This window comes from Mustela lutreola, chromosome 2 (assembly GCF_030435805.1).
Source record: "Mustela lutreola isolate mMusLut2 chromosome 2, mMusLut2.pri, whole genome shotgun sequence".
Lineage (NCBI taxonomy): Eukaryota > Metazoa > Chordata > Mammalia > Carnivora > Mustelidae > Mustela > Mustela lutreola.
In genome coordinates, this window is record NC_081291.1 from 93941118 (window position 1) to 93968243 (window position 27126).

Genomic DNA, 27126 nt, shown 5'->3' on the forward strand with positions numbered 1-27126 from the left:
AAAAATATATGCCCACATACAAACTTACATGTGGATGTTTATAATAACATCACTCATAATAGCCAAAACTAGAGACAGTTGTTATATACATCACCTGGTGAACAAATAGGCTAAAATGTTGATTATCCATACAGTGAAATATTCCTCAGCCATAAAAAGGATGAACCTTAAAAATGCATGATATATAAAATAAGCAAGACATATAAGGCGATACATTATATGATTCCGTTTATATGGACTTTTTAATAGACTTTTTCTTTTTTTTTTTTTTGGAGTATTTTAGGTTCACAGCAATATCCAGCAGATGGTATAGAGATTTTTTTCCTATACCTCTTATACTCTACTGCCCTGCCTGCTAAGTAGGTATAGCCTCTCCCATTACCAACATCCTGTTCCAGAGTGATATATTTGTTAAAACTGATGGACCTCCAAGTTTGAACAAATGTTTAATGACATTTGTCCATCATTATAGTATCACACAGACTATATTCACTGCCCTAAAAATCTCCAGGGATCCTCTCCAGCAGTAATAATGCCACTCCACTGATTTCATCTGTCATTCCTCCCTAAATATTGACAGCCACTCATCTTTTTACTGTCTCCAGAGTTGCTTCTTCCACAGTCTCCTAGTCAGAATTGTATAGTATGTGACCTTTTCACATTGGCTTCTTTCATTTCCTCCTCCTCTTTTCATGGCCGGATAGCTCATTTCTTTTTAATACTTAGTAATATTCCATTGTCTAGACCTGGCCATGGTTTATCTATCCATTTGACCTCTTGGTTGCTTCCAAGTTTGGGTAGTTAGGAATAAAGCTGTAGTAAACAACTGTGTGCAGATTTTGTGTGGACGGAAGTTTTCATCCTTGGTGTTAATACTGTGCTTGCTTCGGCAGCACCTATACTTTGTATAAATACTAAGTAGTGTGATCACTGGATCATATGCTGAGAGGATGTTGAGTTCTGTTAGAAACTGCCAACTGTCTTCCAAAAGTGGCTGTGTCATTTTGTACTCCAAGCAGCAGTGAATGAGGGTTCCTGTTGCTCCAGATCCTCCCCAGTATTTGATATTATTAGTGTTCAGTTTTGGTCATTCTAATAGGTGTGTGGGGCTTTTTTTGTTGTTGTTTCAGTTGCATTTCCCTGATAACTGTGTTATCTTTTCATATGTTTATTTGCCATCTGTGTATCTTCTTTGGTGAGGTGTCTGTTAAGGACTTCTGATCACTTTTTTTTTTTTTTTAAGATTTTATTTATTTGACAGAGAGATCACAAGTAGGCGAGAGAGAGGAGAAAGCAGGCTTCCCATTGAGCAGAGAGCCCAATGCGGGGCTCAATCCCAGGACCCTGGAATCATGACCTGAGTTAAAGGCAGAGGCTTTAACCCACTGAGTCACCCAGGCACCCCTTCTGATCACTTTTTAATTGAGTTGGTTTTCTTATTGTTGATCTTTAGGATCAACAATATGTGTATTTAGATAACAGTCCATTATCGGATATGGTTTTTGTAAATATTTTCTCGTAGACTGTGGCTTGCCTTTTCATTCTCTTGATGAAGTTACTTGGAAACAAAACCATAGAGATAGAAAATAAGTGGTTGCCTGGGACTGGGTTGTTTTTTGCATGGGCAAGGGAATTTTGGGGGGTTGGGAAAGTGTACCAAAATTGGATGGCACAGCTATATAAATTCACTAAGAATTCTTAAACTGTACATTTTAATTGGTTGAATTTTAATTGGTTGAATTTTTGATTTGTAAGTTATGCCTCAGTAAAACTGTTTTAAAAAATTTTAAGAAAAAACCCAAAAGTGTTACATTCATAGTGCTTAAGTAACTTGTACAAGGTATGTGACAGCAAAGAACAGAGCTAGTAGCAGAATTCCAGGCTTTCTCTTAAAGTCCCTGTTCCCTTGTGCTTCTCCTTGTACCCTCCTGAGCTCTTCCTGAGTAGGTTACCTGCTAAAGGGCCTATGCTATATTCTGAATCAAAATTACCCTTAATTATCAGTCCTAAAACCTGTTTATTTTTTTACCTTGCTTAGAGATTCTTTATTAGCAAGTTTGCTGGACGGAGTAAGAGCCTCTGGTAACAGAGATGTTTGTGTAAAAATGACACCAACTCATAAAGGTCAGCGATGGGGGTTACTCAGCATGCCTGTTGATGAGGAGGTAGAGAGCCTTCATCTCAGATTTTTAGCCACACCTCCAAGTAAGTATTGATCTAAGTATAATTGCATTTCCATCCATCTCCTTAATAATTTAAAAATTAGGAATGCAAACCTCTAAATCTTTTTGAACCTTTTCATCTTACAGATGGCAACTTTGCAGATGCTGTATTCAGGTTCAACGCTAATATTTCGTATAGTGGAGTTCTGCATGCAGTAACGCAGGATGTAAGATAAATTGTGTTACAATTTGTTCATTGTCATTAACTTCAGGAGTGGAAACTTTTTGAAACATTCTTCTCTTACCTAGGGTCTCTTCTCAGAAAACAAAGAAAAACTGATCAATAATGCCATAACAGCTTTACTGTCGCAAGAGGGTGATGTTGTTGCTTCGAATGCAGAACTTGAGAGTCAGTTCCAGGCTGTGAGGAGGCTTGTGGCTTCCAAAGCTGGTTTTCTGGCCTTCACTCAGCTTCCAAAGTAAGTTGTCTTTAAACGTCTTGTAGAGAATACAAACAACTCAAAGTAGCAGATAATTAACAGTTTTATCTTGTTACATCTGTCTAAAACTGATATCAAATAATGATACAATAGTTTTTATTCATAAATAATTGAGGGTGAGTGGAATTGAGGGGTGTGACTGTTGTCTCCTACATACCTGCAATGTACTGACTTGTTTGTTTTTAAGATTTTATTTATAAGAGAGGAGCACACTCCTGTGAGCATGAGGGAGGGGGAGGGGCAGAAGGAGAGAGAGAGAGAGAGAAGTAGACTCCCTGCTGAGCGTGGAGCCTGCCACCCAGGTGCCCCATACTGACTTTTTTTTTAATGACTTTGAATAGGAAGTTAAAGCCCGTTAAGTGGTTTGTTTTTGTTTTTAAAGATTCATTTATTTGAGGGGTGCTTGGGTAGCTCAGTGGGTTAAGCGTCTGACTGTGGCTCAGGTAGGGTACTAGGAGCAAGCCTCCCATAGGGCTCCCTGCTCAGTGGAAAGCCTGCTTCTCTCTCCCTGCTTGTGCTCGCTTGCTCTCTCTGTCAAACAAATAAATAAAATCTTAAAAAAAAAAAAAAGATTTATTTACTTGAGAGGGGCAGAGGGAAAGAGAGTCTTAAGTCTCCTTGCTCAGCACGGAACCCAACGTGGGGCTCCATCTCACACCACTGAGATCATGATACCAGCGGAAAACAAGACTTGGAAACATAACTGATTACACCACCCAGGTGCCCCAAAATCCCTTTTAGTTTTAATTAACTTGAAAAAAAAAATCTTTGCCCTCAAAGGAAAAAACTGTTACGGGAACTGATAGGTTCTAGAGGTGTAATTTAAAATCCGTACTTGCTGAATGCAATAGAAACTCAAGAGGACTTATTATGTTACATTTTAATAATAAAATAATGCTCTGATATTGCTATTATATATTTTTTTTCTTGTTTTGTTTTCCACAGGTTTCGGGAGCGTCTAGGAGTGAAGGTGGTAAAAGCACTCAAGAGGAGCAACAATGGAGTAATCCATGCAGCTGTTGATATGCTCTGTGCCCTCATGTGTGTAAGTAGTGTTTTTTAAAGGGAGACTGGTTTTTCTTAAGTTGATTGATGTTTTAAATTTCTGCAAACCCAGATTTTCATTGTAGCAATTCAATTCAGTGTTTCTGTATTTCCTAAATTGCTCTCTTGGCAGTTTATTTATTCAGGTAAACGTTTGTTTAGCACATTTTATAAACCTGGCACTGTGCTATCTACTAGAAATACAGAGTTTGTTCCTTCCTTGAAATTGCTGACAGTCCAGTAAGGTGGGCATATGTGTGTAATCTAAAGTAGCTGGGCCTATGGGATCCCTAAAAAGGCAGCACTTAGTGTTTTTGGTTTGTGGTGAGGGGAAGACAAAAGATTCGAGGCCAATCTTTCAGATGTTACAAATGAACTGAAGCTTAAAGCATAGGCAGGTATTTTCCCTCTATGAGAAGGATTTCCTGGGAAAAGGGGAGAGCATATGCAAAGGCATGTTGGGGAAGAAGCAAATAATTGAAATGGCTAGATCATAAAGCTTGTTTGGAAGTGTGTGGGATTAGGAGTACAGCTAGAGATGTATGCAGAGATGCAGTTATCAGAAGCCTTTTGTATCAGACAAAGAAGCTAGATTTGTATCCTTTAGTAAGGAATAGCGGAAAGGTTTTTCATCAGGGAATCAGTAATACTAGGCTTGAACTTCCGAAAGCTCACAGATGTTACGTGGAGACTCTATTAGAGGTAAAGTTAGAGACAGGTGGACCAAATATGTAAGAAACAAGATGCTGAGGTAGGATGGGGTAAAGATTTGAGGGTAAAGAAGTTTGAAAGCTGAGGGTAAAGAAACTAACTTGGTGACAGCTTATATAGGAAAAGCAATGAATTGTTCAGTATAACTTTGAAATTTCTGATTTACTTCAATGTTGTATTTAGCGTATGGGACTAAAGTGGTTCAGGCAAGTTTAGTGGTATAGAATAAAACCTAAGTAATCACTTGGATAAAACCTTGCATTTTTACGCAAAAGTCAGTTTTACTATCTTTACTAATGAATTATTAATAAATTATTATTATCTTTACTAACAATTCCTAATAATTCCATTGAAAGAATTCTGGGATGGGGTGCTTGAGTGGCACAGTTGGTCTGAGCATCTGACTCTTGGTTTCTGCTCAAGTTGTGGTTTCAGGGTCGTAAGATTGAGCCCCTTGTCTATCTCGGCTCTGAGCATGGACTAATGAGAGATTCCCTCTCTCTCTGCCCCTCCTCAGCTCATGCTCCCCAGGACTATGAGAGTGAAAGAGAGTGAGCGAGGACAGTGAGGGGAAGGGCAAGCGGAGAGGGAGAAGCAGACTCCACACTGAGCAACGGCCTGGACGTGGGGCTCAATCCCAGGACTCCTGAGATTATAACCTGAGCCAAAGGGAGCCGCTTAACCTACTGAGCCATCCAGGAGCCCCAATAAATAAATAAATCTTTTAAAAAAAGGAACTAGTTGGGTAACTGGATAATAAAATACCATAGTGTGAAACAAATACATTGAGCTCTCATTACATACTAGATTTTGGCTATATATTTTATACAAGTTATCTCATTTAAGCTTCATAATAGTCCTATGAGCTAAGTACTACTAATCTCACTTGGATGGCTGAGGAAAGTAAAACTTAGAGCTGAAACAGCTTAACCTTGCTAGAGGTCAGCTGTGGTCAGTAGCAAAGTTAGGATTGAATCTTTACTCCTAACCATCATACTGGAATGTTTTTCCCATTCTCATTTATTCCACCATTCAGAAAAGACAAAGAAGTATTTGCTGCTCATTTTAGTACCTGTTTTTAAACACTTAAAAAAAATAATCAAATAAATGCTAAGTTTTATCTTATCATTTCAAATTTAAATTATAAAATTGGAGGAGAGGAAATGGGTGTCACTTGCATTTTAAGAAGGAGACTTGGGACTTTCAAGAGAGTACCTTGTGCAGTACTCTCTATGGGTACTTGCTGGGCACAGTGTCTATGAAGCCTCATCAGACTCTGGGGGAATCTCACTTTGCCTGCTTGTCTTATCATGAGTTTCCTTTCTGCCTTCAACTTTAAAGGCTGTGATTTTTAATTCTTTTATTATTTAATGAATACTCTTTATAAATGACTTGCACATGATGCCAATATGTGGGCCTGCTCATGAATTATCACTATTTTTAATCAATAGCCCATGCATGATGACTATGACTTAAGACAAGAACAGCTGAACAAAGCTTCGCTTCTCTCTTCAAAGAAGTTTCTGGAAAACTTACTGGAAAAATTTAATTCCCACGTGGTAAGTTGTAATTAAATTTGTCTTAATGAGAGATACCATACATTACTGAAAGGTATTCTAGACGTGCAGTTTGGCAGTTTTTTTTTTTTTTAATTGCAGCTCCCAACTTTGGTCAATATTGATTGTACAACAGTTTGGTCAGCTTGGTCATTTGCTAAGAGTAAAATATTCTGTTTTAGGACTGTCTCCATTTATCTGGGAAAAATAAGTTGCAAAGACTTTAGATTTTTTTCTTTTTCTTTAATGTAAAAAATAAAATAAACTGCTCTTTAAAAAAAAAAAAAGCCAAATCAGCTCCTCAGTCATTGCTAACAGCTTTGGAGATGGGCAACCTATAGATTTAGAAAGAACAAATTGTTGGAGTTGTTTAAATGTTGTCAAAGATTGCTTTTTATATAAATACTAAACATATTAACCTTAGTTATTTGTATTTGAGGAGTCTTGGTTATTTTCTTGAAATTTGACCAAATTTTAATTATTTTCCTTTTGAGATATGGTAAGCAGTGGATTTACTGTTTAACTTATAGGGTAACAGAAGCACGTTATTGCTGTGTTTTACTTGAATTTCTTTATCCTAAGGCAGTATGTTACTTTGTTTCAGGATCATGGGACTGGTGCCCTAGTTATTAGTTCACTCTTGGACTTCCTTACTTTTGCCCTCTGTGCTCCATATAGTGAGACAACTGAAGGACAGCAGTTCGATATGCTTTTAGAGATGGTAGCATCCAATGGAAGAACTCTCTTTAAGCTTTTTCAGGTGAGAGCTTGTATCTTTCTTATCAGAAAACTACTTTTTGGGTCAGTTTGGTTTTAAAATACGGGATGTGTGGGCATCTGGGTGGCTCTGTTGTTAGGCCTTCAGCTCGGGTCATGATCCCAGAGTCCTGGGATCCAGCCCCCATCTGGCTCCCTGTTCAGTGGGAAGCCTGCTTCTCCCATTCCCCCTGCCTGTGTTCCCTCTCTGGCTGTGTGTGTCAAATAAGTAATAAATAAAAACTTCAAAAAAAATAAATAAATAAAGGACGTGTGCTTCCATAGTAATGCTGATAAATACAGCCTAAAACATTGTCATCTTAAGGTTATCTAATTCCACAGATTTCTTGGTGTTTCATGTAGAACTTTGTTGATGGTTTTTGACCACTGTTTTGACCCTATTGCCTATCTTTTCTCAGAAGTAGTGAATAACTTATTTTCTGATAGGCCCAGAGTACCGTTTTCTTTATAAATTCCCCCCAAATAGGGCTATTTATAAATAGCTGAAAACAGTGTTACTTTATATAATACTATAGTATTTATTATGTACATGTGATGTTTGTATATGTTGCTTATATTTTTATTTTATCTTCATTTGTTTTGTAAACATTAGTTTGTATTATTTTACATCATTACTGTTTGATACTTATCATTCAGATAACTAATTATTCAAATAAGTACCAGCAGTTTCCTGCTAATGTTTTAATTCTTAAAGCTATAAGAATTCCTAAATTTTTTTTTTTAAAGATTTTTATTTATTTATGTTTTTGACAGAGAGAGATCACATGTAGGCAGAGAGGCTAGCAGAGAGAGGGGGAGGCAGGCTCCCAGCTGAGCAGAGAGCCCGATGTAGGGCTCAATCTCAGGACCCTGAGATCATAACCTGAGCCGAAGGCAGAGGCTTAACCCACTGAGCTACCGAGGTGCCCCAGAATATCTAAAACTTTTAACCAGACTGTGACTTTGAGATGTAGCCTTTACTAATTTTAATGGCTGATAAAATTGTATATCCTCCTTAAAAGCAATAGCTAGTATGTTGCAATAAAATTCTTTTATTCTTTAATTCTTTTTTCCCCTATTTTAAAGCATCCTTCCATGGCAATCATAAAGGGAGCTGGATTGGTTATGAAAGCAATAATAGAGGTGAGAACATTTTGAAATTTTAAACCTACTTGAATGTTGATTGGCTATTTTAATTGAAGCTGACAAAATTACCTTCCAGCCTTTATGGGAAACATGCAGTTTTTCTGGGTCAGAAAAGTAATTTTGAGTCTTTATTCAGAAATTAGTTTTAAACTACAGAAACAGTTCTCAATATTTAAAGTTGTGAGGTAAGTGGGATTTGGGCAACTAAATCTTTCGGTTCCTACATTATTTGTATTTTGTTTGTTTTAAAAGAATTAAAAGTTAGCATTTTTCCTCTCTTGCTCTCTTTGGGGGTGGAGAATGGTGGTATTGATGGTATTGAAATCTTTCGGTACTGAGGTTACATAGAAGTCTTTTAATGGAGTTAGTTCATACCAAAGTGGTATTAAATAAGAATGGTAACAAAAATTAGTTCCTCATGCTAAGGTGCATTTGTCATTAAGCTCTAGAGATCAGGGCATGGTATCATGGGATATTGTTTATCTAAGATAGTTGCTTAGCATTCTGATTTTTAGAAAATAAAATCATGGTTTTAAATATCAACTTGCATATTGGATGTCTACAATGACATCAGATGGCTTTGAATTCTTTTTGTTGTTTGTAGTGATTTGGATAAAATGTGAGAGTGTTTGCTTCTTTTACCAAAAAACTCAGTGATATAAATATATCATAATACATAAATATATATTGTAAATATAACATGTAGCTAAATGAATGCATAGAAGTAGTATACTCTTAAGTAGATGTTAAAAAAATTACACCTCAAAGGTTTTTTTTTTTTTGCATTTTTAGTGTGTACTTACAGCTTAAGCCAATTTTCTTTCTGTAGCTAATGGGTTTTAGCTTCCAAAGTAATGTATCTCTCACAGACCTGGCAGCCAAGGACAGCTAGGACCGTGAGACCAAACAAAAGTGTGTTCCTGACCCTCATTGCCATTCATGGAAGGCCAGATATAACCAAAATGTAAACTTGGGCATCATATAAGCCACAGTGTCACACTCATAGCTAGTGACTAGAGCTGATGTCTGTGTAAGGAACACTTTATTTACACTGAAATACTGGCAAGTATCTTAAATTATTATTTTTTTTTAATTGTAAAAGTAGTATGTGGTATTTGAAGAAACATTGGTGTTTACAGAAAAAAATTCAAGGAACAAATAAAATGAATCATTTATATTTTTATCATCCAGAGATAACTACTATTGGCATTTTGCTAAATTTTGTCTTAGACCGTGTAGTGTTCAAAATTATATGTGTACATATGCTAATTATGTATATATATATACCTACTATGTGTATATTTGTATTGATACTGTCAGAATGATATATACATAATACATATTCAGTTGTACTATATACTTGTGCTTTTTTTTTTTTTTTTTTTTTTTTACTAATATTGTGTGCATTTTTGCTTTTTGCATTTAGGCTGTCTTAAATATCACATTGCTTACTTAATTCATAGTTCTGTGATTACCTTTGATTAGTAGCCCTGTCTTAACTCTGTTGCCAGAATGAGTCCATCTAAAAGCAAAGTAAAATGAGGATGAAAAGAACTACTCCAGTTTATCACATCATTCTTTTAAAAAAATAAAAAGCTGTGTTCACCATGAAAATGAATATCTTGTTAATAATAAAAGCAAGGCGGGTTTTGTAGAAGCCTTGGATAGTAATTACTGATTTCCCTGAGTCACCTTTCCTTTTCATTGGCTGATATAAACTCAGAGAATGAACCTAATTTTAATATTAAATTAAGCAAAGCATAATTCATAAGATAAATGTATCTGTAAACATTTAAAACCTTGTTCCACAGGCAAATACTATTTTTAAAATTATTTGTATCAGCTGTGTTATTTTCGGGTAATTAAGTTACATTTCAAATTTTTATTACATTGTATACTATATAATTATTTTACCTAGAGATGTAAAATTAGTTCTATAAAATTAGGATAGTTTGTTCTGGAATGCTGCTTTAGGGATCATCTTGCCCTTTTTCCAAAGGAAGGTGACAAAGAAATTGCTACAAAAATGCAGGAGCTTGCCCTAAGTGAAGGTGCCTTACCTCGACACTTGCATACTGCGATGTTTACAATAAGCTCAGATCAAAGGATGCTTACAAATAGGTAGGTTAAATTTAATTTGCTATAAATTAACTTGCTGCTTATAAAATGGATTCGGATATTACATAAAACAGACTGTTTGGATTATGGAAATGTTTCTTTTTCTTTTGATTTACCTAGTTCTCCTTTTCCTTTCCTTATAGAAAGATTGTGCCTAGATGATCATTACCCCTGCCCCTGGAGAGCTTGGGGGAGGAAACAGATCTGTGTGATTTTTTTCCCCTTACTTTCCTGTTATGGCTGTACACACATAGTCATGGGACTGGAACATGGAAAAGAGTGCCTAGAAGCTTATGGAACTAGAACCATGTGCCCAGGCTTTTTTCTCTTTGTATTTCCATCTGGCCATCGTGTCAGTTTTTAAATATCTTTGGTCAGTTAGGCACTCCAAGAATAAAGAAAACCTTGTCTAACTGGCTTAGGTATTCTAAATCTCTTAGAGTTAAACATTTTCCCCTTTGGTAAATTGTCTTTTTTTTTTTAATAATTAAATGTATAGAAGTACATAAATCTATTCACTTACTCCAGGCCATATGAATTCCATCCCTTTTAATTTTTCTTTATGATTCCTGATGTGTGACCCTTCAGATATCCATAGCATACTATGACTCATTAGTTTTAAAAAAGAGAGAATATCATAAAATATTTTCATCATATTCTTTTGACTTTTTAAATGATAGCAGTAATTGCTGACTTAGGTTTACTTTGTTATGATACCACAAATTTCCTTTTTTTGTCGCTTATATCCAGTTATTAGATGTCGTGGTGGTATGCTGCCTTGCCAGTGGTTTTCTGTTGTTTATACTATTTTAGAGACTGTCTGCATCCTTCAATTTATAAATGTTAGCCATGAAAGTAGTCTTTTACATAGCCTGAGAGGACAAAAAAAGATCTAAAAGAATGATTATTTCTTTGATGTATTGTCTTATAAGTAATACTAGATACCATCTTTCATTAAAATAGAGACAATTTAATGTCTTACTCCGTTAAACCCACATGTAAGATGTTTGCTTGTTGTGTTCCTCTTTATATTAAACAACCAGTTAAATTCTTTATTGTGGTCAGTCACAGTATTGAAAAACTGTCAATGTATAATACAAGTTAAGGCTTTTCATTTGCATTGCTTTATCTTTTACAAATTACCATGATAAAAAGTTATCCCATTTATCCCTGTTAAAAGCCTTTTTAGGAATCCCTGATAAATGATACCTACCTGATACATGTGAAGGAAATTATAAGTGTAATTAAGTAGTTAATTTTCAACTAGACATAGAAATGAATAGTTTTAGTAGTGTTCATTTTTTTGGTGATAGTGCAGAGTACAGTTTGGGTTTTTAAACTTTTTTCTTTTGGGAGTGTAACCTTGTAAGGACATATATCTATAGTTTGGTTTATTTCTCTTACAGGTTTCATACCCATTCTTGTAGCAAATGACAGTGTGAATCCCTACTGAAGCACAGAAGGGTCAACAGTGAATTAAATATATTCTCTAAAAAATATATATATATATTCTCTGCTTATGAGGAGCACATAGTGATTAATAAATCACTAAGTCATAAATTCATAAATTCAGTTCCTAATTGTTCACTTTGAACCAAAATATGCTTTTACCTCTAAAGTGGCATGAGTAAAATAATTTGCTTTAAGTGCTTTAAGTCTCCAGACTCCAAAACTGGAAATATTTTCTATTTCTGACCTTGCCAAGTAGGTTATATTAGAACATAGTTATTGACTTTTACTCATGTGCGGAATTCCAAAGAATGCCAGAATGCTGTATGACCACTATATTAGGACTTGTTACACAAACTAAGAACATCATCATATCTAATTGTCTTGTTTTCTCTCTTTAAATGAGGTAAAAACCTACTTACTTTTTCATGTTCAAGTCCATTGAAAATTAGTGAGTTAATCAGGAAAGCATTTTGATTTGGAGAAAATTCTAAAATGTTAGCAATATTTTGAATTACTGTTTCATACACCTCTGCACATTAAAATACTGACTTTAAGTATTTAACATCAGAATGGTTTCTTTGCTGTAGCTATATTTCTTATATGATATTTTGTTCTTAAAAATTCCTTTCTGTTCTAGCTGAGATAAAGCAGCAAACCTTTCTCAACGTCTGCTTTTTTCAGACAGCTAAGTAGACATTTAGTGGGACTCTGGACAGCTGATAATGCAACTGCGACGAACTTGTTGAAACGCATTTTGGTAAGTCAGTTGAATGCCGGGAAGATTAATGTATTTTTGCCCAGTAAAATTTCATTGAGTGAGTTTATACTGTTAAAGGATTTTTTTTAGTTTCTTTTTTATTTAAAAGATGCATATCATAGGAGTTGTCACATAATTGCTAACATAAATTGTGACATAAAAGCTAACCTCAGTGGCTTAAATCATAGTATTTATTTGGGTTTTGAAAGCTAAAATTTTCTTTGGTGCAGTTGTTTTGAAAATGGATTTTATGTTCTGTGTTTGTTCGCTTTTAGCCGCCAGGCTTGCTGGCTTACTTGGACAGCTCAGATCCAGTTCCTGAGAAGGATGCTGATCGGATGCATGTTAGAGATAATGTGAAAATAGCAATGGTAAATAATGATTGTCCTAAGTGTCTTTTCAGGTTGAAAAGACCACTCTTTGTAAAACACACTAAAAATTCTAGACATGAACCAAGAATTTACTGTATTGAATAGCAGTACTAAAAGTAGTAGTATTAGTAACAGCTTTATTAAGGTAAAATTTACATCCCATATAATTCACCTATTCTAAGTGTACAGTTCAGTAATTTTTCATGTATTTATAGAGTTTTAAAACCATCACCTCAATCTAGTATTATGAATAGTAGTAACCTTGTATGTTTTGTTTCCTTAACTCAGCTTATTGGCACATTCAGGAATGGATTTGTTTTTAAGTTTCAAATGTATAATGTGATATTTTGCATATAATGTGTGATTGATAAATGTTGAAAGTAACTTAGGAATTTTTTTTTTCTAACAAAAGCTGTTTTTTTATTAAGGTTAGGCTATCTCTGAGAAAATTACTTAAACATCTTTCAAGATACACCATTGTAATAATGTCTTGTATGTGTTCTTTTCCTTTCCTCACTCCATTTTTCTATTTATACCCATCTCCCATTCACATCTTGCCACCCTTCACATAGGAATCATCTTGAAACTTAAGCAGAAAAGTTAAGATTTCTTGGACAAAAGTATAATTTATTGTAGGAATTTTCACTTTGTTTCTTCACTGAGTCCCCAACATCCAGTATGTATTTTATGTAAAATAAATAGTGTGACTCAGCTTTACTTAGATTTAAAAAAAATAAATTTGCAAACAGGACTATAATGGATTTTAATGTTATTTTACAGGATCAGTATGGAAAATTTAATAAAGTTCCAGAGTGGCAAAGACTAGCTGGAAAAGCTGCTAAGGAAGTTGAAAAATTTGCCAAAGAAAAAGTAGATCTTGTGTTGATGCACTGGAGGGATAGAATGGGCATTGCACAAAAAGAGGTAAAAATCTGCTTCCAGACTTCTAGCACTTCTGTGTATTGTAGGTTTGCTTTCATTGTTGTTCACAGAGACGGTAGTCAGATATTTCTGAAAACATAGGAAGAAGTGTCACCTAATTGTGATTCGTATTTTTATATAAATTTTTCTTAATCCATAGTTATATGAATCAGTGATTAGGATTTTAGTTAGGTATTTTATATGAAATTTAATATAAAATTCCACTCTTAGGTTTTCTTCCATGACTTCTAGTTTCCATGCTAATTTATTTGTATGAATCTGCTTTTTTCCTTCCTTCTCTGAATTTTATTTTATAGCTATAAAAATAAAGTGCTCATCTTTAGCATTTTTATTCAGAGCTAGACAGGTGTTTTGGTAATAAGATTCACATTTTTAAATTTACTGTGTGTACTTAAATTTTTCAGTATTAGCTCCTCAAATCAAGGCCAGGTCAAAAACAGTTTTGGTCTTACTCTTTAGCAAGTAGTATGATCAGTAGAACCTAATTTAGTAATGCATATTCTTCTCTCTAGGATGGAATCAACTAAAGTTTAAGTCAACTAAAGTTGACTTGATCTCACCATTTTTATTAACCACACTTACATTCGTTCCCTTAAACCATCTCTACTTATGGTAGCTATTTCTTTATACAAAGAAAATAATATAAATATCTCACTAAACAGGTTTCTTACGAATTTCCAGAACATCTAGACGTAGGAGTCAGTGCTACAGAACAATTGTAGTCTTTTGTGTGTATCTGAAATTGAGCCCAAAATTCAGTTCTATAGAACTTGAGCCTAAAGTGTTCATGCTGATCTGTGTAAATGACATATGCAATACAAAGAATCACTAGACATACTTTAGTTTTAATTTTTTAAATTATTTTTATTAACATAATGTATTATTTGCCCCAGAGGTACGGGTCTGTGAATCATCAGGCTTACACATTTCACAGCACTCACCATAGCACATACCCTCCCCTATGGCCATAACCCAGCCACCCTATTGCTACCATCCCCTCACCACCCCAGCAACCCTCAGTTTGTTTCTTGAGATTAAGAACTAGACATGCTTTCCAAATGGCTAGGATAGTGAGGAGAATCTTCCATGTTGAACTGTTTAACCTACATCTGAGCCTAATTTTGTGGTTTATTAACCCATAAAACAACTTACGGCATTACTTTCCTCTTCCATAAAATCAGAATAACAGTGCCTCCCTTTTCTACTTTGTAGGGCTGCTTTGATGTAAAAGTAGGGTAATTATAGGGGCACCTGGGTGGCATAGTCATTTAAGCGTCTGTCTTGATTTCAGCTCAGGTCACAATCTCAGGGTTGTGCGATCAAGCTCTTCGTCAAGGTCTGTGCGGAGTGTGCTGTTTAAGATTTTTTCCACCCCACCCCACTCACTTGCTTCTCCTATCTCTCTCTCTTTCTCTCTAAAAAAAACCAAGGTAATAATAGAAGCGCTATGTACATGTTTGGTCATGATAATATTCCTATACCATTTGAGTAATTAAAAATCAACAGATAGGATATAAATGATTTTCAGTTATTAAAAATTATGACCTTTGAGTTCAGGTAGTTAAGCCCCATTTCTAAAATAATAGTTGTTCAAGCTGTTGGATGTAATTAACTGAAGTAAGTTTTTGGCATTGATTTCATATACATCTATCCAACAAAAGCTTGAACGCAAAGCTCTTTTAGCTGTAAATGCAGATAGCACATGCTATTTAAAGACAACAATTCAGAGGAAAAATAGTATATTTGTAAATATCAATAATGTTTTATTGTTCTGTTGGTTTCATTTATGTGGGTGTTATCTAAAACTGAGCAAATAAGGATGCCAAATAGAACTGCTGGTCAAGAAACTGTTTCGGTAGCAAATGGATTTTTTTTGCTGTAGTGCCATTTTTAATGTTAATTTCTTTAGGAAACAGTGAATAATCTTTGTGATTCTTTTATTTGTAGAAATATTAACACCCAAATATGGAATGATCATGTGCTTTAGCTAGTCTGAAAACTAACCATTGTCAAGATTAACTGGCTAGGCTTAAAAGGAACTGCATTTCTTACATAATCAGAATGTTTTTAAGTCAATTTCATTTGTAGCTAATGCTGTGTGTTCGATTAATAATAAACATTGGCTAATGTATAATACTGCTTTTTCTTCTTTTATTTTAGTTGAGGTATTTGTTTAGCTAGATAGGGGTTTTACCCTAAGTCTCTTGAATCTGTGAACTCTATTTATGGAGAGAACTGATTGTGCTTTTTGTGTATAGCATTTACATTTTCACTACTCTGTACTCCCAGCTTTTTGTCTTGAGAGCAGGGGAAATTGAAGAAAGTGCTGCTTAATTAGAAGTTACAGAGAAAATTTTATCATTAAAATTAAATCTTTGAATTGTTTATGTGCTTTGTTCAAGTCACCTTTCATTAGTTTTCATGAGGGTGCACAGAATTAAAATTTGTAGGAGACAGTTCCTTACATAACCAGTAGGTTTTGTATTTTAAACAGTATTTACTTTTTAAATTTTATTACTCATTTAGGCTTTATTCCTTCTATTCATTTTTTTTCTGCATTGTTTTATATAATTTGTCACTTCTTTAATGAAGTTACTTATAGACTTTTGTGTTTTAATCTCTACTACTTTCTACTTTTTGGTTCTGTCACATCAAAGGTCAGAATTTTAATGTCTACCGTATCTTCAGGCTTCACTTGGAGAGGAGATTCCTAACTACCAGCCCATGTATAGACTTCAAGAAATCTTTGAAATCCTCCCCTTCAGTTAGTTACAGGCCTTACATATATGTCTTCCTCTGGAATAGGGGCTATAGCTTTCTTTGTACTCTCAAAAGTGTTTATGACTTCCTAAAATTTGAGTCATAGACTTAGAGAAGCAGGTGGGCCGCCTTCTGTCTTAAAATGAGATGATTTATAATTGAGACCTCCTCTTGAAGTTTGTATGATAGATACAGCTTAACACATACAGGCTCATTCTCATTTTTGTTTAAAACTTTTTCATTTTTTCCTTTTTAAACTTAAATTCAGGACAGAAACAATACGGTGAGTTTAAGTACCTGCTACATGTGTGAAATGCATTCAACTGCCTGGCATGTGGAGTTGTCTTTGAGATTCTTTGTCTAATAAATTCAAATCTCACCTTACATGTGTCTGAATGTAGATTCTTATTTCTTGTCCATTAGCTGTTTCAATTTATACTTGCTCCTTATGGCTTTGATAGCAGTTTAATAACCTGTAATCTTTTGCATTTATTGTTTTCCCATGACTTATGTATTAACTGCATGTAAATGTTTAAAACAAGTCACTTTTTGATCACTATAAATTTTATCAGTCATCACTATAAACTGTAACAATTTGGCATTGAAACAATAACTTTAGGCTACTTGGAAAATATTTCAACAACACTAGAATTATCTGCTAGTACCATACTTATCACATTGTGATACAAATGTTATATTCATATTCTATGGATTTGGCTTCATTAATTTATTTCTGCTGAAATTTGATGTAGAACATGTTTTTCATCACTTATAAAGAGATGATTTTTCTCACTGAGCCTATTTGGTAGCCCCAGATTGAGCATTATGAAATTTTATTTCTATTTTTTCCAGAATATAAATCAAAAGCCAGTGGTTCTTCGAAAGAGAAGACAAAGAATAAAAATAGAAGCAAATTGGGATCTCTTCTATTATAGGTAAACTTAAAGCCTCTTTTCCAACAGATTAAATTTGGCATTGCCATTAGAAGAACCATGATGGGTTTTTCTTGCCTGAAACTAGTGCTCTATGCTATGGGTATTTTTACGCTCTCAAGGTCAAGAATTTTAACTGTTAATATTAGTATGATTAATGATGCTTCCATATGTTAATGTCTTTTAAGAGTGTTGGTAGACTGAGGAGCTAAAGTTATCTTTAAATTTTTGAGATGAGATGGTTACTTAAAAGAGGTAGATGATGAAAACATAAGGAGACATGTGGGAAATGGGTATCCAGCTTAGCTGGCTGAATATACTTTTCCAGCTTTTCTGACCTTTTTACCCCTTCTCCATCTACTGGCTCTGCCCACTGTTCCTCCATGCCAAACACACACACACACAGACATACACACATACAAAGACTTTGAAATAGTTTGGAGATTTGCTAACTCCAAATTGGGGTAATTTACAGTACTTATTCTGGAAGCTGACATATTGATTATACCTTGGCTGATAAAGGAAAATAACGTGCTTTGGAAACTTCTCACAGTATTTTTAAAGTATAAATACAGTATATAGTATGGTCTTAAGAATATTGGTTTTCTTTCTCAGAAATCCTTCAATTATGTTGTCTCCCATAGAACTCTCTTGAACTCTAACATCATATTTTCTAGGAGTGTTGCAGAATGAAAACGGAAGGATATGATGCCCATCCACCTCCAATTCAGACCTGTGTCCAAATTTATTACAGCAGTTAAATTATTCTAGGAGTAAAAGGAAGATATTTTACAAATATCTGTCAGAACTTGGCTGTTTAGCTGTATTCTTTCTTGGGTAGTTTGTAACATTTTAATCTAGAATGTTGCTCATCCTACATACTTCATACTCAGGTGCATAGTTCAGAAATTCTTATTCCCAACCTGAAATTTGATAGTCGATTGTAATTATTTTCTGACTGAAATTTATACTAGCAATAAATATTGAAAGTGAAATATCATTTCCTTGTTTTGAAATCCACACAGATTTGTTTTTGTGGTTTGGGTTCATTTTTTTTTTCTTTAGTGTTTTATTATGAAAACTTTCAAAGATACAGAAAAGGTCAAAGAATTTACAGTGTACACCTGTTACCTATCACCAAGATTCTACCATTTACATTGTACTATACTTAATTTACAGAGATTTTATGTTCTTCATAAAGAACATAGTTTTTGCTAAAGTTTGTTAATTCTGCTGTTTTCTTTTTTTTTTTTTTTTTTTTTTTTTTTTTTTTTTTAAAGATTTTATTTATTTATTTGACAGATAGAGATCACAAGTAGGCTGAGAGGCAGGCAGAGAGAGAGAGGAGGAAGTAGGGTCCCTGCAGCGCAGAGAGTCCGATGTGGGGCTCGATCCCAGGACCTTGGGATCATGACCGGAGCCGAAGGCAGAGGCTTTAACCCACTGAGCCACCCCGGTGCCCCAATTCTGCTGTTTTCTTATTATAAAATGCAGTAAGTGATGCTTATAGATTTTTTAAAAGTGTTTATTGCTTCCTACTATTTTCTGATTATATGTATAGGTTTGGTCAGGATCATGCCAAGTCAAACCTAATTTGGAATTTCAAAACACGAGAAGAACTGAGAGATTGTCTTGAATCTGAAATGAGAGCATTTAATATTGATAGAGAGCTTGGTAGTGCTAATGTGATCTCCTGGAACCACCATGAATTTGAGGTAAAGTTTAATTTTTATAATACCAATTTTTTCTTTTTGGAAGCACATGTTATTTTTGGAGTGTTTTTCAAAGATTTATGGCTATATAACTTTTTTTTACCTTTCCTTTTTAATTTTATGGAGGAAATACTAGAAAACTTTTATTTTTGTCTGAGACAAAAAATAAAAATTCATTACATTAGGTAACTCAGCTTTGTACCTGAACTTTTGTACCTGAGAATGTAGGAGTTTCAATGAGTTTGGTCTTCTGCTTTCTAGATCTGTTCTTTGCTTATTTTTTTTCCCCTTAGATTTTTTTTCTCCACTGAAATACAGCCTGTTTTCCTTTTTCCCTTGTACTTGTACCTTGTTTAACTAACTTTTTTTGTGGTAGTTGATTCTGAATGTGGCCATATTTTACTTTTTTTTTTTAATTAGATGGAGAGAGAAGAGCACAAGTAGGCAGAGCAGCAGGGAGAGGGAGAGGGAGAAGCAGGCTCTCCGCTGAGCAGGGAGCCTGATGCGGGGCTCAATCCCAGGACCCTGAGATCATGACCTGAGTCACAGGCAGATGCTTAACCGATTGAGCCACCCAGGCGCCCCCATATTTTACTTTGCTATTAAAATATTCATGTGAAGAACAATAGAATAAGATCAAAAAACATGTGTGTGCGTAATGTAAGCTTTCATAGCACTTGTGAATTTGAACATACTCATGATCCTGTAGGCTTTGGTTTAATCCAGCTGCATTTGCAAAATACAATGATTTGATTGTGCGCAATCCCTTCTCCTCAAAAAACTTCCTTTACTTTGGTTTTGGGAATCTGTATTATCCTGGATTTTCTCCTCCTTCACTATGCACTCCTCCTTTGTTCATTTTTCTTATTTTCCCTACTTCTAAACTGGCACAAAGGACCAGTTCTTGGATCTCATATTTATATTCATTGTCTTATGGCTTTAACTGTTTTTTCTTTGCTGGTGGCCTCCAGATTTTTATCTCAGATTTTCTTTCTGAGATCTCATACTCTTGTTTTATAATTGGATGTCCAATAAGCAACTAGAATGTAGCTCTAAAACTGTGCACTTGGTCTGCTCCCAAACCTACTTCTCTTGTAGTCTTTCTGGTCTTAGATAATGGCTCCTTCTTAATTTCTAGTCAAAGCCCTTGAAGTCATCTTTTCTCTTATGCCCCACTTCCAGTTTGTCAGCAAATCCTATTTAGTACACTTCCAAAATTTGTCCAGAACCCAACTCTCCTCTTTTTGTGGGATTATAGCAGTATCTCTGCTTCCACCCATGCCTCCTTGTAATCTCTTCCACCCATGCCTCCTATGTAAACATAGGAGCATTGTGATCTTGTTAAAATAAAGTAGGTTATGTCACTTATGTGTGCAGAGCTCTCTGGTGCTTCTCTCACTTCGAAAAAGCCTGGGATCCTTCGAATGACTTATGAGACAAGACTTGCGGGGCTCCTGGATGGCTTAGATGGTTAAGCCTCTGCCTTTGGCTCAGGTCATGATCCCAGGGTCCTGGGATTGAGCCGCGCATCATTCTCCTGGCTCAGCAGGGACCCTGCTTCTCCCTCTCCTTCTGCTGTTCCCCTGCTTGTGCTCTCTTGCTCTCTCTGTCAAATAAATAAATAAAATCTTTAAAAATAAAACGAGACAAGATTTGCGTATCCTCTAATCCCAAGCATTCTTTCTTTGATCTCATGATCTACTACTCACCCTTTTCACTGTTGCTACAGCAACACCAAGTTCCCTGGAAACCACCAGATTCATGTTCTTGACTGAAGATCTTTCTCTACTTGCTATTCCTTCTTAGTAGAATATTCTTTTTCCCTGGATAGTTTTATAACTTGTTTTTTCCCTCAGGTTTTTAACTGAATGTCATCATCTGAATACGCCTTCCCTGGCCACTCTGTTTAAAAATTCAGCCCTTGGTGTGCCTGGGTGACTCAGTTGGTTAAGTGTCCAACTCTTGATATCAGCTCAGGTCATGATCTCAGTGTTGTGAGATTGAGCCTCGTGTCAGTCTCCATGCTCAGCAAGGATCCTGCTTGAGATCTCTCCCTGTCCCCCTCCTGCCACCCCTTTACTCATTTCCTCTCTAAAAATGAATAAATCATTAAAAATGCGGCCCTCTGTGTGTGTACATACAACCTTCTACTCTTTCCTCCTCCCTCTCCCTTTCCCTGCTTTATTCCACCCCATAACACTTACTGTCACCCAATTATCATGTGTATTTTGCTTTTTTATCTGCTACTCCTGCAAGGACCGTAATTTTTATGTTTGTTTATTTGATGACTAGAACAGTGCATGGCATGTACCGTATATATTTAGTAAATAGAAGTTGAATGAATTGAATGCTCAATTTATAGAAAGAAAGTGAAATGGATATACGTATATATTTATATTTGATTTTATATAGTTTATATTTTTAGAAATTAGTTATTTTAGGCTTTGGAAAAAGAATTTTAATAATCTGGTCAGTAGAATTCCTTTTTACAATTGCTTGCAAATCTTTACTTTAGACAAGCAGCCTGAGTACAAAGGTCATGGTGCTGCCATAACTCCTGATCATCACAGACTTCTCCTTCATGTGTCACCTCCTTTGTAATCTGGGGTAATGTGACATGCAGAGAATGAATAAATAAAAATACACCATAAAGTGTAGTTGATGTTTTGGGAGATGAGGAAAAACCTGGGGTAACCTAGATGAATTGCACAAACTGTGTGTGGTACAGGATCATTTACTCCATAGTTGATTGTGACAAACTGAGAAAGGAGTGAAGCAGATTATCTCTTAACAGTGTTTTAAGTCTTCCTTCTCTTCAGCATCATTAATACCATATAGTCCTGTGAAAGTTTTTATCAGCAAGTTTTACATTCGTAAATTTGGCATAGAATACCAACTCAGTAACATTTAACTAGAATATTAAGTTATATTAGTAATAATGAATTATCAAATATTTTAAGAAATGAATTTTTTTCCTAGTAAAGGTGGTCTTACAAGAAAAGAAAAAAGCTCTGAACAGAATTTAAGAAGTATTATGTGGAAACTGCCAACACTTTCTTGTAAACTAAAATAATCTAATGTGTGTTTATTAATAAAGGTTAAATATGAGTGCCTGGCAGAGGAAATCAAAATAGGAGACTATTACCTGAGATTACTATTGGAGGAAGATGAGAATGAAGAAAGTGGATCAATTAAGAGATCGTAAGCTACTCTTCATAAATTGTTATATTTGATTTCATTCTTAGTTTCATGGCTGATTCCATTGTGAACTTTCTCTAAAAAATCTAGGTATGAATTTTTCAACGAGCTCTATCATCGTTTCCTGCTCACCCCAAAAGTAAACATGAAGTGTTTATGTTTACAAGCTCTTGCTATTGTTTATGGCAGATGTCATGAAGAAATAGGACCTTTTACAGATACAAGATATATCATCGGAATGTTAGAGAGGGTAAGAATATCATTTAAGGAAACTGCTACTTGAAAAACTTGCATTTTGGGTACTTGTTAAATTTTCAACTGAATATAAATTCTGTTTGATTACATTGTTAACATAACTTTCTGTATGAGTTTTGTGTGGTTTATATTATACTTAATTAAATATAAATTAGATGAATAGAAAATGACTAATGGGTTAGTGTTTGTTCATGTCAGTTTATTTTTTTCAGTTGCTGCTTTTGAACTTTAGTGACTTATTTGCCAATCTTTAAGTATGGATGAGTTGGACCAGTGTATAAAAGAAATAGTGACTGTTGGGTTTGTGTATACACTTGGTTTTCCAGTTCAGAAGAATCTTAAATTATGCTAGCACACTAAATTTTTTTTTAATATTTTATTTATTTATTTGAGAGAGAGAATGATTGGTGGGAAGGGGCAGAAGGAGAGGGAGAAGCAGACTCCCTGCCAAGCAAGGAGTGTGATGGTGGACTTGATCTTGGGACTCTGGGATCATGACCTGAGCCACAGGCAGACGCTCAGCCAACCGAGCCACCCAGGCACTGGCTAGCATACTGAATTTCAGTGTGAAGATTATAAAAGGTTTTAGAACTATAATGATAGCCAAAAAAGGGGAAACTTGAGTTAGTACATTTTAGAAAGTTTGTCCTTTAACACTTGAGGTTGGCTGGGGGAAAGAACATAGTGACCCATTCATCTATCCTGCAACTCAGATATGAGTATAACCTACTTGTTGCTGTATATACACTTTGTTCTTTCATTTGTGATTATAGTCCTCTTATATTTAACATTTTGAATTTCAGTGAACTGCCTAGAACCATTTCACCAGTTTTTAAATGGCCATCAGTGCTTATTATAATTACCTTAACTGTCAATCATACTTCGTATATTAGAAAACTGATTCTGGATAAGATCATAAAAGCATACCTAGGAAATAACATAACCAGATGAAAATTTTTATTGTTTGTTGTTAGACCAGATTGTACTGTTGAATTCTAATTCGCTGTTAACTCCAGCAAACCCGAGTACTTATAGCATAGCCTTTGTATTTTTTAGGCAGATACATTTTTTTTAAGGATTTTATTTATTTATTTGACAGAGAGAGATCACAAGTAGGCAGAGAGAGAGGAGGAAGCAGGCTCCCTGCTGAGCAGAAAGCCCGATGTGGGGCTCGATCCCAGGACCCTGGGATCATGACCTGAGCCGAAGGCAGAGGCTTTAACCCAGAGCCACCCAGGCGCCCCTAGGCAGATATATTTTTACTTCTTGTTTCTGTTCATCATGATGTGATTTATATGAAATAATCATTCTTTAGAATACTTCCTTAATTGAGAAGTGTCATCTGGGGTAATTTGTCTCAATTTTCATATATTAAAGTATATATTTGTATATGTATACACTACATATTAAAATAATCTATTTTTGACTTTTAAAATATATGCCTTTCTAGGGAAATTAGATAAGTTATATAAAATTTCAGGGAATGTAAGACATTGAGGAATTAAAGAATAATGAATAGTCTTCTCTCATGTTCTTGATGTTTAAAAGATGACTTTATTTCTTATTGACTGTTGGAGTCAACAGTCTTATTGACTGTTGTTTGTCTGGAGATAATAACTTAGGTTGTGTTTCTGTTCACTTCTGACTAAATTCTCATTTATTTCAATAGTGCACAGATAAACTTGAAAGAGATCGGTTGATCCTCTTCCTTAACAAGTTGATCCTTAATAAGGTACAGTATTTTTGCTTAAGTGTACAGTTATTTGGAAATAAATCACACGAATATATAACAAAAAGATAAATTACTACAGTTTGAGCTAATTATCCAGACATGATTCTTTTCTCATCTAAAAGGAGTTTAGATCGGAAATCTCTTTGTGCTATTAACTTCTAGAGTGAAAATTTTTTGCCAAATACTCTCCGTACATTCTGTCATACTGATACAGATACTAAGTAAATTAATGATAATACAGTTCTGAATGAAGAATAATGAGAGATGAAATCTAATAGCTGATTTTTCTTTAGGGACTCTTTAGGGTTGGACTTGAAGTAAAATAAATATTTGACATAAAATGGAAGGTTTCTTATTTATTCAGTGTACATTTTGATGATAAAGTAAGAGGCACTTTAGCTCTTCATATATTTTTTTTTTTAAGATTTTATTTATTTACCTGTCAGAGAGAGAGTGCACGCATGTGAGCACATGCTCACAGCCAGCAGTGTGGCAGGCAGAGGTGGGGAGAGAAGCCGGCTCCCTGCTGAGCAAGGAGCCCAATGCGGGACTCGATCCCAGGACCTTGGAATTAAGACCTGAGCCAAAAGCAGTGCCTTAACTGACTGAGCCACCCAGGCGTCCCCACATTTTCTTTTTTAAGACATTTTAGGGAGCTCAGTTGGTTAAGGGTCTGACTCTTTTATTCCCCCCAAGATTTTATTTATTTATTTGATAGAGATCGATATCAAGAGAAGGAACATTTTAAGTATGGGGGAGCTGAGAGAGAGAAGCTGGCTCCATGTTGAGCAGGGAGCCTGATGTGGGGCTGGATCCCAGGACACTGGGATCATGACCTGAGCTGAAGGCAGATGCTAAATGACTGAGCCACCCAGGTGCACCTAAGCTTTTGACTCTTAATTTCAGATCCGGTCTTGATCTTAGGGTGGTGAGATTGAGCCCCACTGTGTGGAGTCTGCTTGGGACTCTCTCCCCCTCCTCTGCCTCCCTCTCACATGTCCTCTCTCTCTCAAATATCTTTTTTTTTTTTTTAAGGAAAATTTCATTTGTTTTTAAGATTTTATTTATTTATTTGAGAGAGAGTTCAAGCAGTGGGGGAGGGCAGAGAGAGAGGGACAAGTAGATTCCCTGCTGAGTGCCGATCCTGATATGGGGCTGGATCCCAGGACCTTGAGATCATGACCTGAGCTGAAGGCACTTAATTGACTGAGCCACCCAGGCACTAAATCTTAAAAAAAAAAAAAAAGACATTTTAATAGGTTAATATGGGTTTCTAACAAGAATTCATAGTTGTAAATGTAGCATTAACTCACATTTATATGATGTTGCAGTGAAATCTGAGCAAGTCTTTTTATTTCTAAAATTCATGATATTCTCCCTTGCTTAGTTTTATTCTCACTTTGAGAAAACAGTGCACATTTTAAAATGAAGTATAATAAGTTTTATGAAAATTTAAATTATAATCTCTTCCTAACTTCTAAGAAATTGCCAGTTTTTATCTTAAGTTTATAAGAACTGGAACATTAAAAGGTTTTTCAATATACCAGATTTTATTTCTGATTATATGATAATCTGGTTATTAACAAAAAAAAATCTAGGAAAATGCTGGATAATTCAAGAACCAGAGAATTTATCATGGGTGTTGCTCCTGCCAGGCTTTGTTTATTTTTATTTTTATTTGCTCAGAATATGTTTAAGTAAAAATTCTTTATGCTCTCTCTTTGCTTTGGCCTTTTCACATTTATCTAAATTCATGTTTGTTGAACACAAAATCCTGAAAACACTTAAGTAATATCAGTTGTATGTCAACTTTTCCAAAGAGATCCTAAATGTTTTCTTCTTTGAGAGTCTTTTTGTAATAGTACCTATTGGAAAGATACATTTTCAGTTAGGTCAAAGTATTTTTGCCTTCCAGAGAAATGTTAAAGATCTCATGGATTCAAATGGAATTAGAATCCTTGTGGACTTGCTTACCCTTGCACATCTCCATGTGAGCCGAGCTACAGTACCACTGCAAGTATGTATACTTATCTAGATTTCACAAAAAGAATCCTAAAAATTGACATGAAAATGTGTCAGTATATGTGGCCCTGAATGTGGCCAGTAAAAGTTAAAATCACCATAAGAACAATCTCAAATGGACAGTGTTGATCCAGTTTTATTTTTCAAGTGTCTCTTTTGTCTTTTAAAGTAACTGTATTTCTAATGTGGTTTATTTTGAGGCAGTGCAATCTGTAAGATTTAAACTGAATTTGTCAGTTATGTAATTAGAACTTATAGCATTAACAGCCACTGAAAATATATTTTGCCTTTAGAAATCTGGAGGCCTTATTGAAACCAGACAGTAAGAGGATAGAGCTCCAGGTCTCTACTGAAAGCTAACTTTCAGTACCTAACTAGTAGAAGAGATCCATACCTAGTTAACTAGTGATTTTTTTGGTGTTACATTTTGGTTTTGTTTAATCTCCTGGTTTGGGGAGATGTTCCATGTTAGTTTTTGGCTGAATTATGTACAGAAGTGATATTCAAATATTTAGAATATGCCATTTTCTATTATCAGGTATAAATAATAGTAATTGTAATGCTTCTGTAGCATGACAGTATACCCGGTACTATTTTGGAATACATGATATATTAACTCTTTAAATTCCCTGGTGGCCCTCCCATTTTATAGAAGAGGAAAAACTGCAGGACAGAGAAGCCAAGTATATTACCCAGGACCAACCATTATGGAATAGAGCCAGAGTTAGAACCCAGATTCTCAGGACTTAACCACTTTGCTGTGCTTCTCTATATGAATCTAATCATAAGTAGTAATTATGAGGGTAGTTAAAAACCTGTTTTAATAAAATAATACTAACTACATAAAAATTTTATCTTTGGTTCTCATAAATATTGATATATAAAATTATAAGAATTACTGTAGGGAGGGAAGTAGATTGAAAGTGTTTAAAAGCATTAAAAACCTTACTTTTAGTATTTTAACTCTTCAATCACAGATGATTATTGAAATTTTTAGTTG

General features: G+C 34.9%; 1 protein-coding gene across 2 annotated transcripts in view; it reads left to right on the top strand.

Moving 5' to 3' along the window:
• Positions 1–27126, top strand: part of DNAJC13 (DnaJ heat shock protein family (Hsp40) member C13) — a 124764-nt gene that overhangs the window by 47240 nt on the left and 50398 nt on the right. The window contains exons 10-27 of one of the 2 annotated variants that reach the window (XM_059162608.1): positions 2039–2205; positions 2310–2389; positions 2472–2641; positions 3608–3707; positions 5869–5976; positions 6578–6733; positions 7816–7872; positions 9875–9996; positions 12127–12202; positions 12478–12573; positions 13354–13497; positions 16544–16558; positions 17128–17210; positions 18769–18922; positions 22017–22120; positions 22208–22367; positions 24042–24104; positions 26020–26121. In XM_059162608.1, the coding sequence (XP_059018591.1) occupies positions 2039–2205; positions 2310–2389; positions 2472–2641; positions 3608–3707; positions 5869–5976; positions 6578–6733; positions 7816–7872; positions 9875–9996; positions 12127–12202; positions 12478–12573; positions 13354–13497; positions 16544–16558; positions 17128–17210; positions 18769–18922; positions 22017–22120; positions 22208–22367; positions 24042–24104; positions 26020–26121 (1957 nt within the window). The remainder of the gene's footprint in view (positions 1–2038; positions 2206–2309; positions 2390–2471; positions 2642–3607; positions 3708–5868; positions 5977–6577; positions 6734–7815; positions 7873–9874; positions 9997–12126; positions 12203–12477; positions 12574–13353; positions 13498–16543; positions 16559–17127; positions 17211–18768; positions 18923–22016; positions 22121–22207; positions 22368–24041; positions 24105–26019; positions 26122–27126) is intronic. The other variant, XM_059162609.1, reaches the window with a different exon arrangement.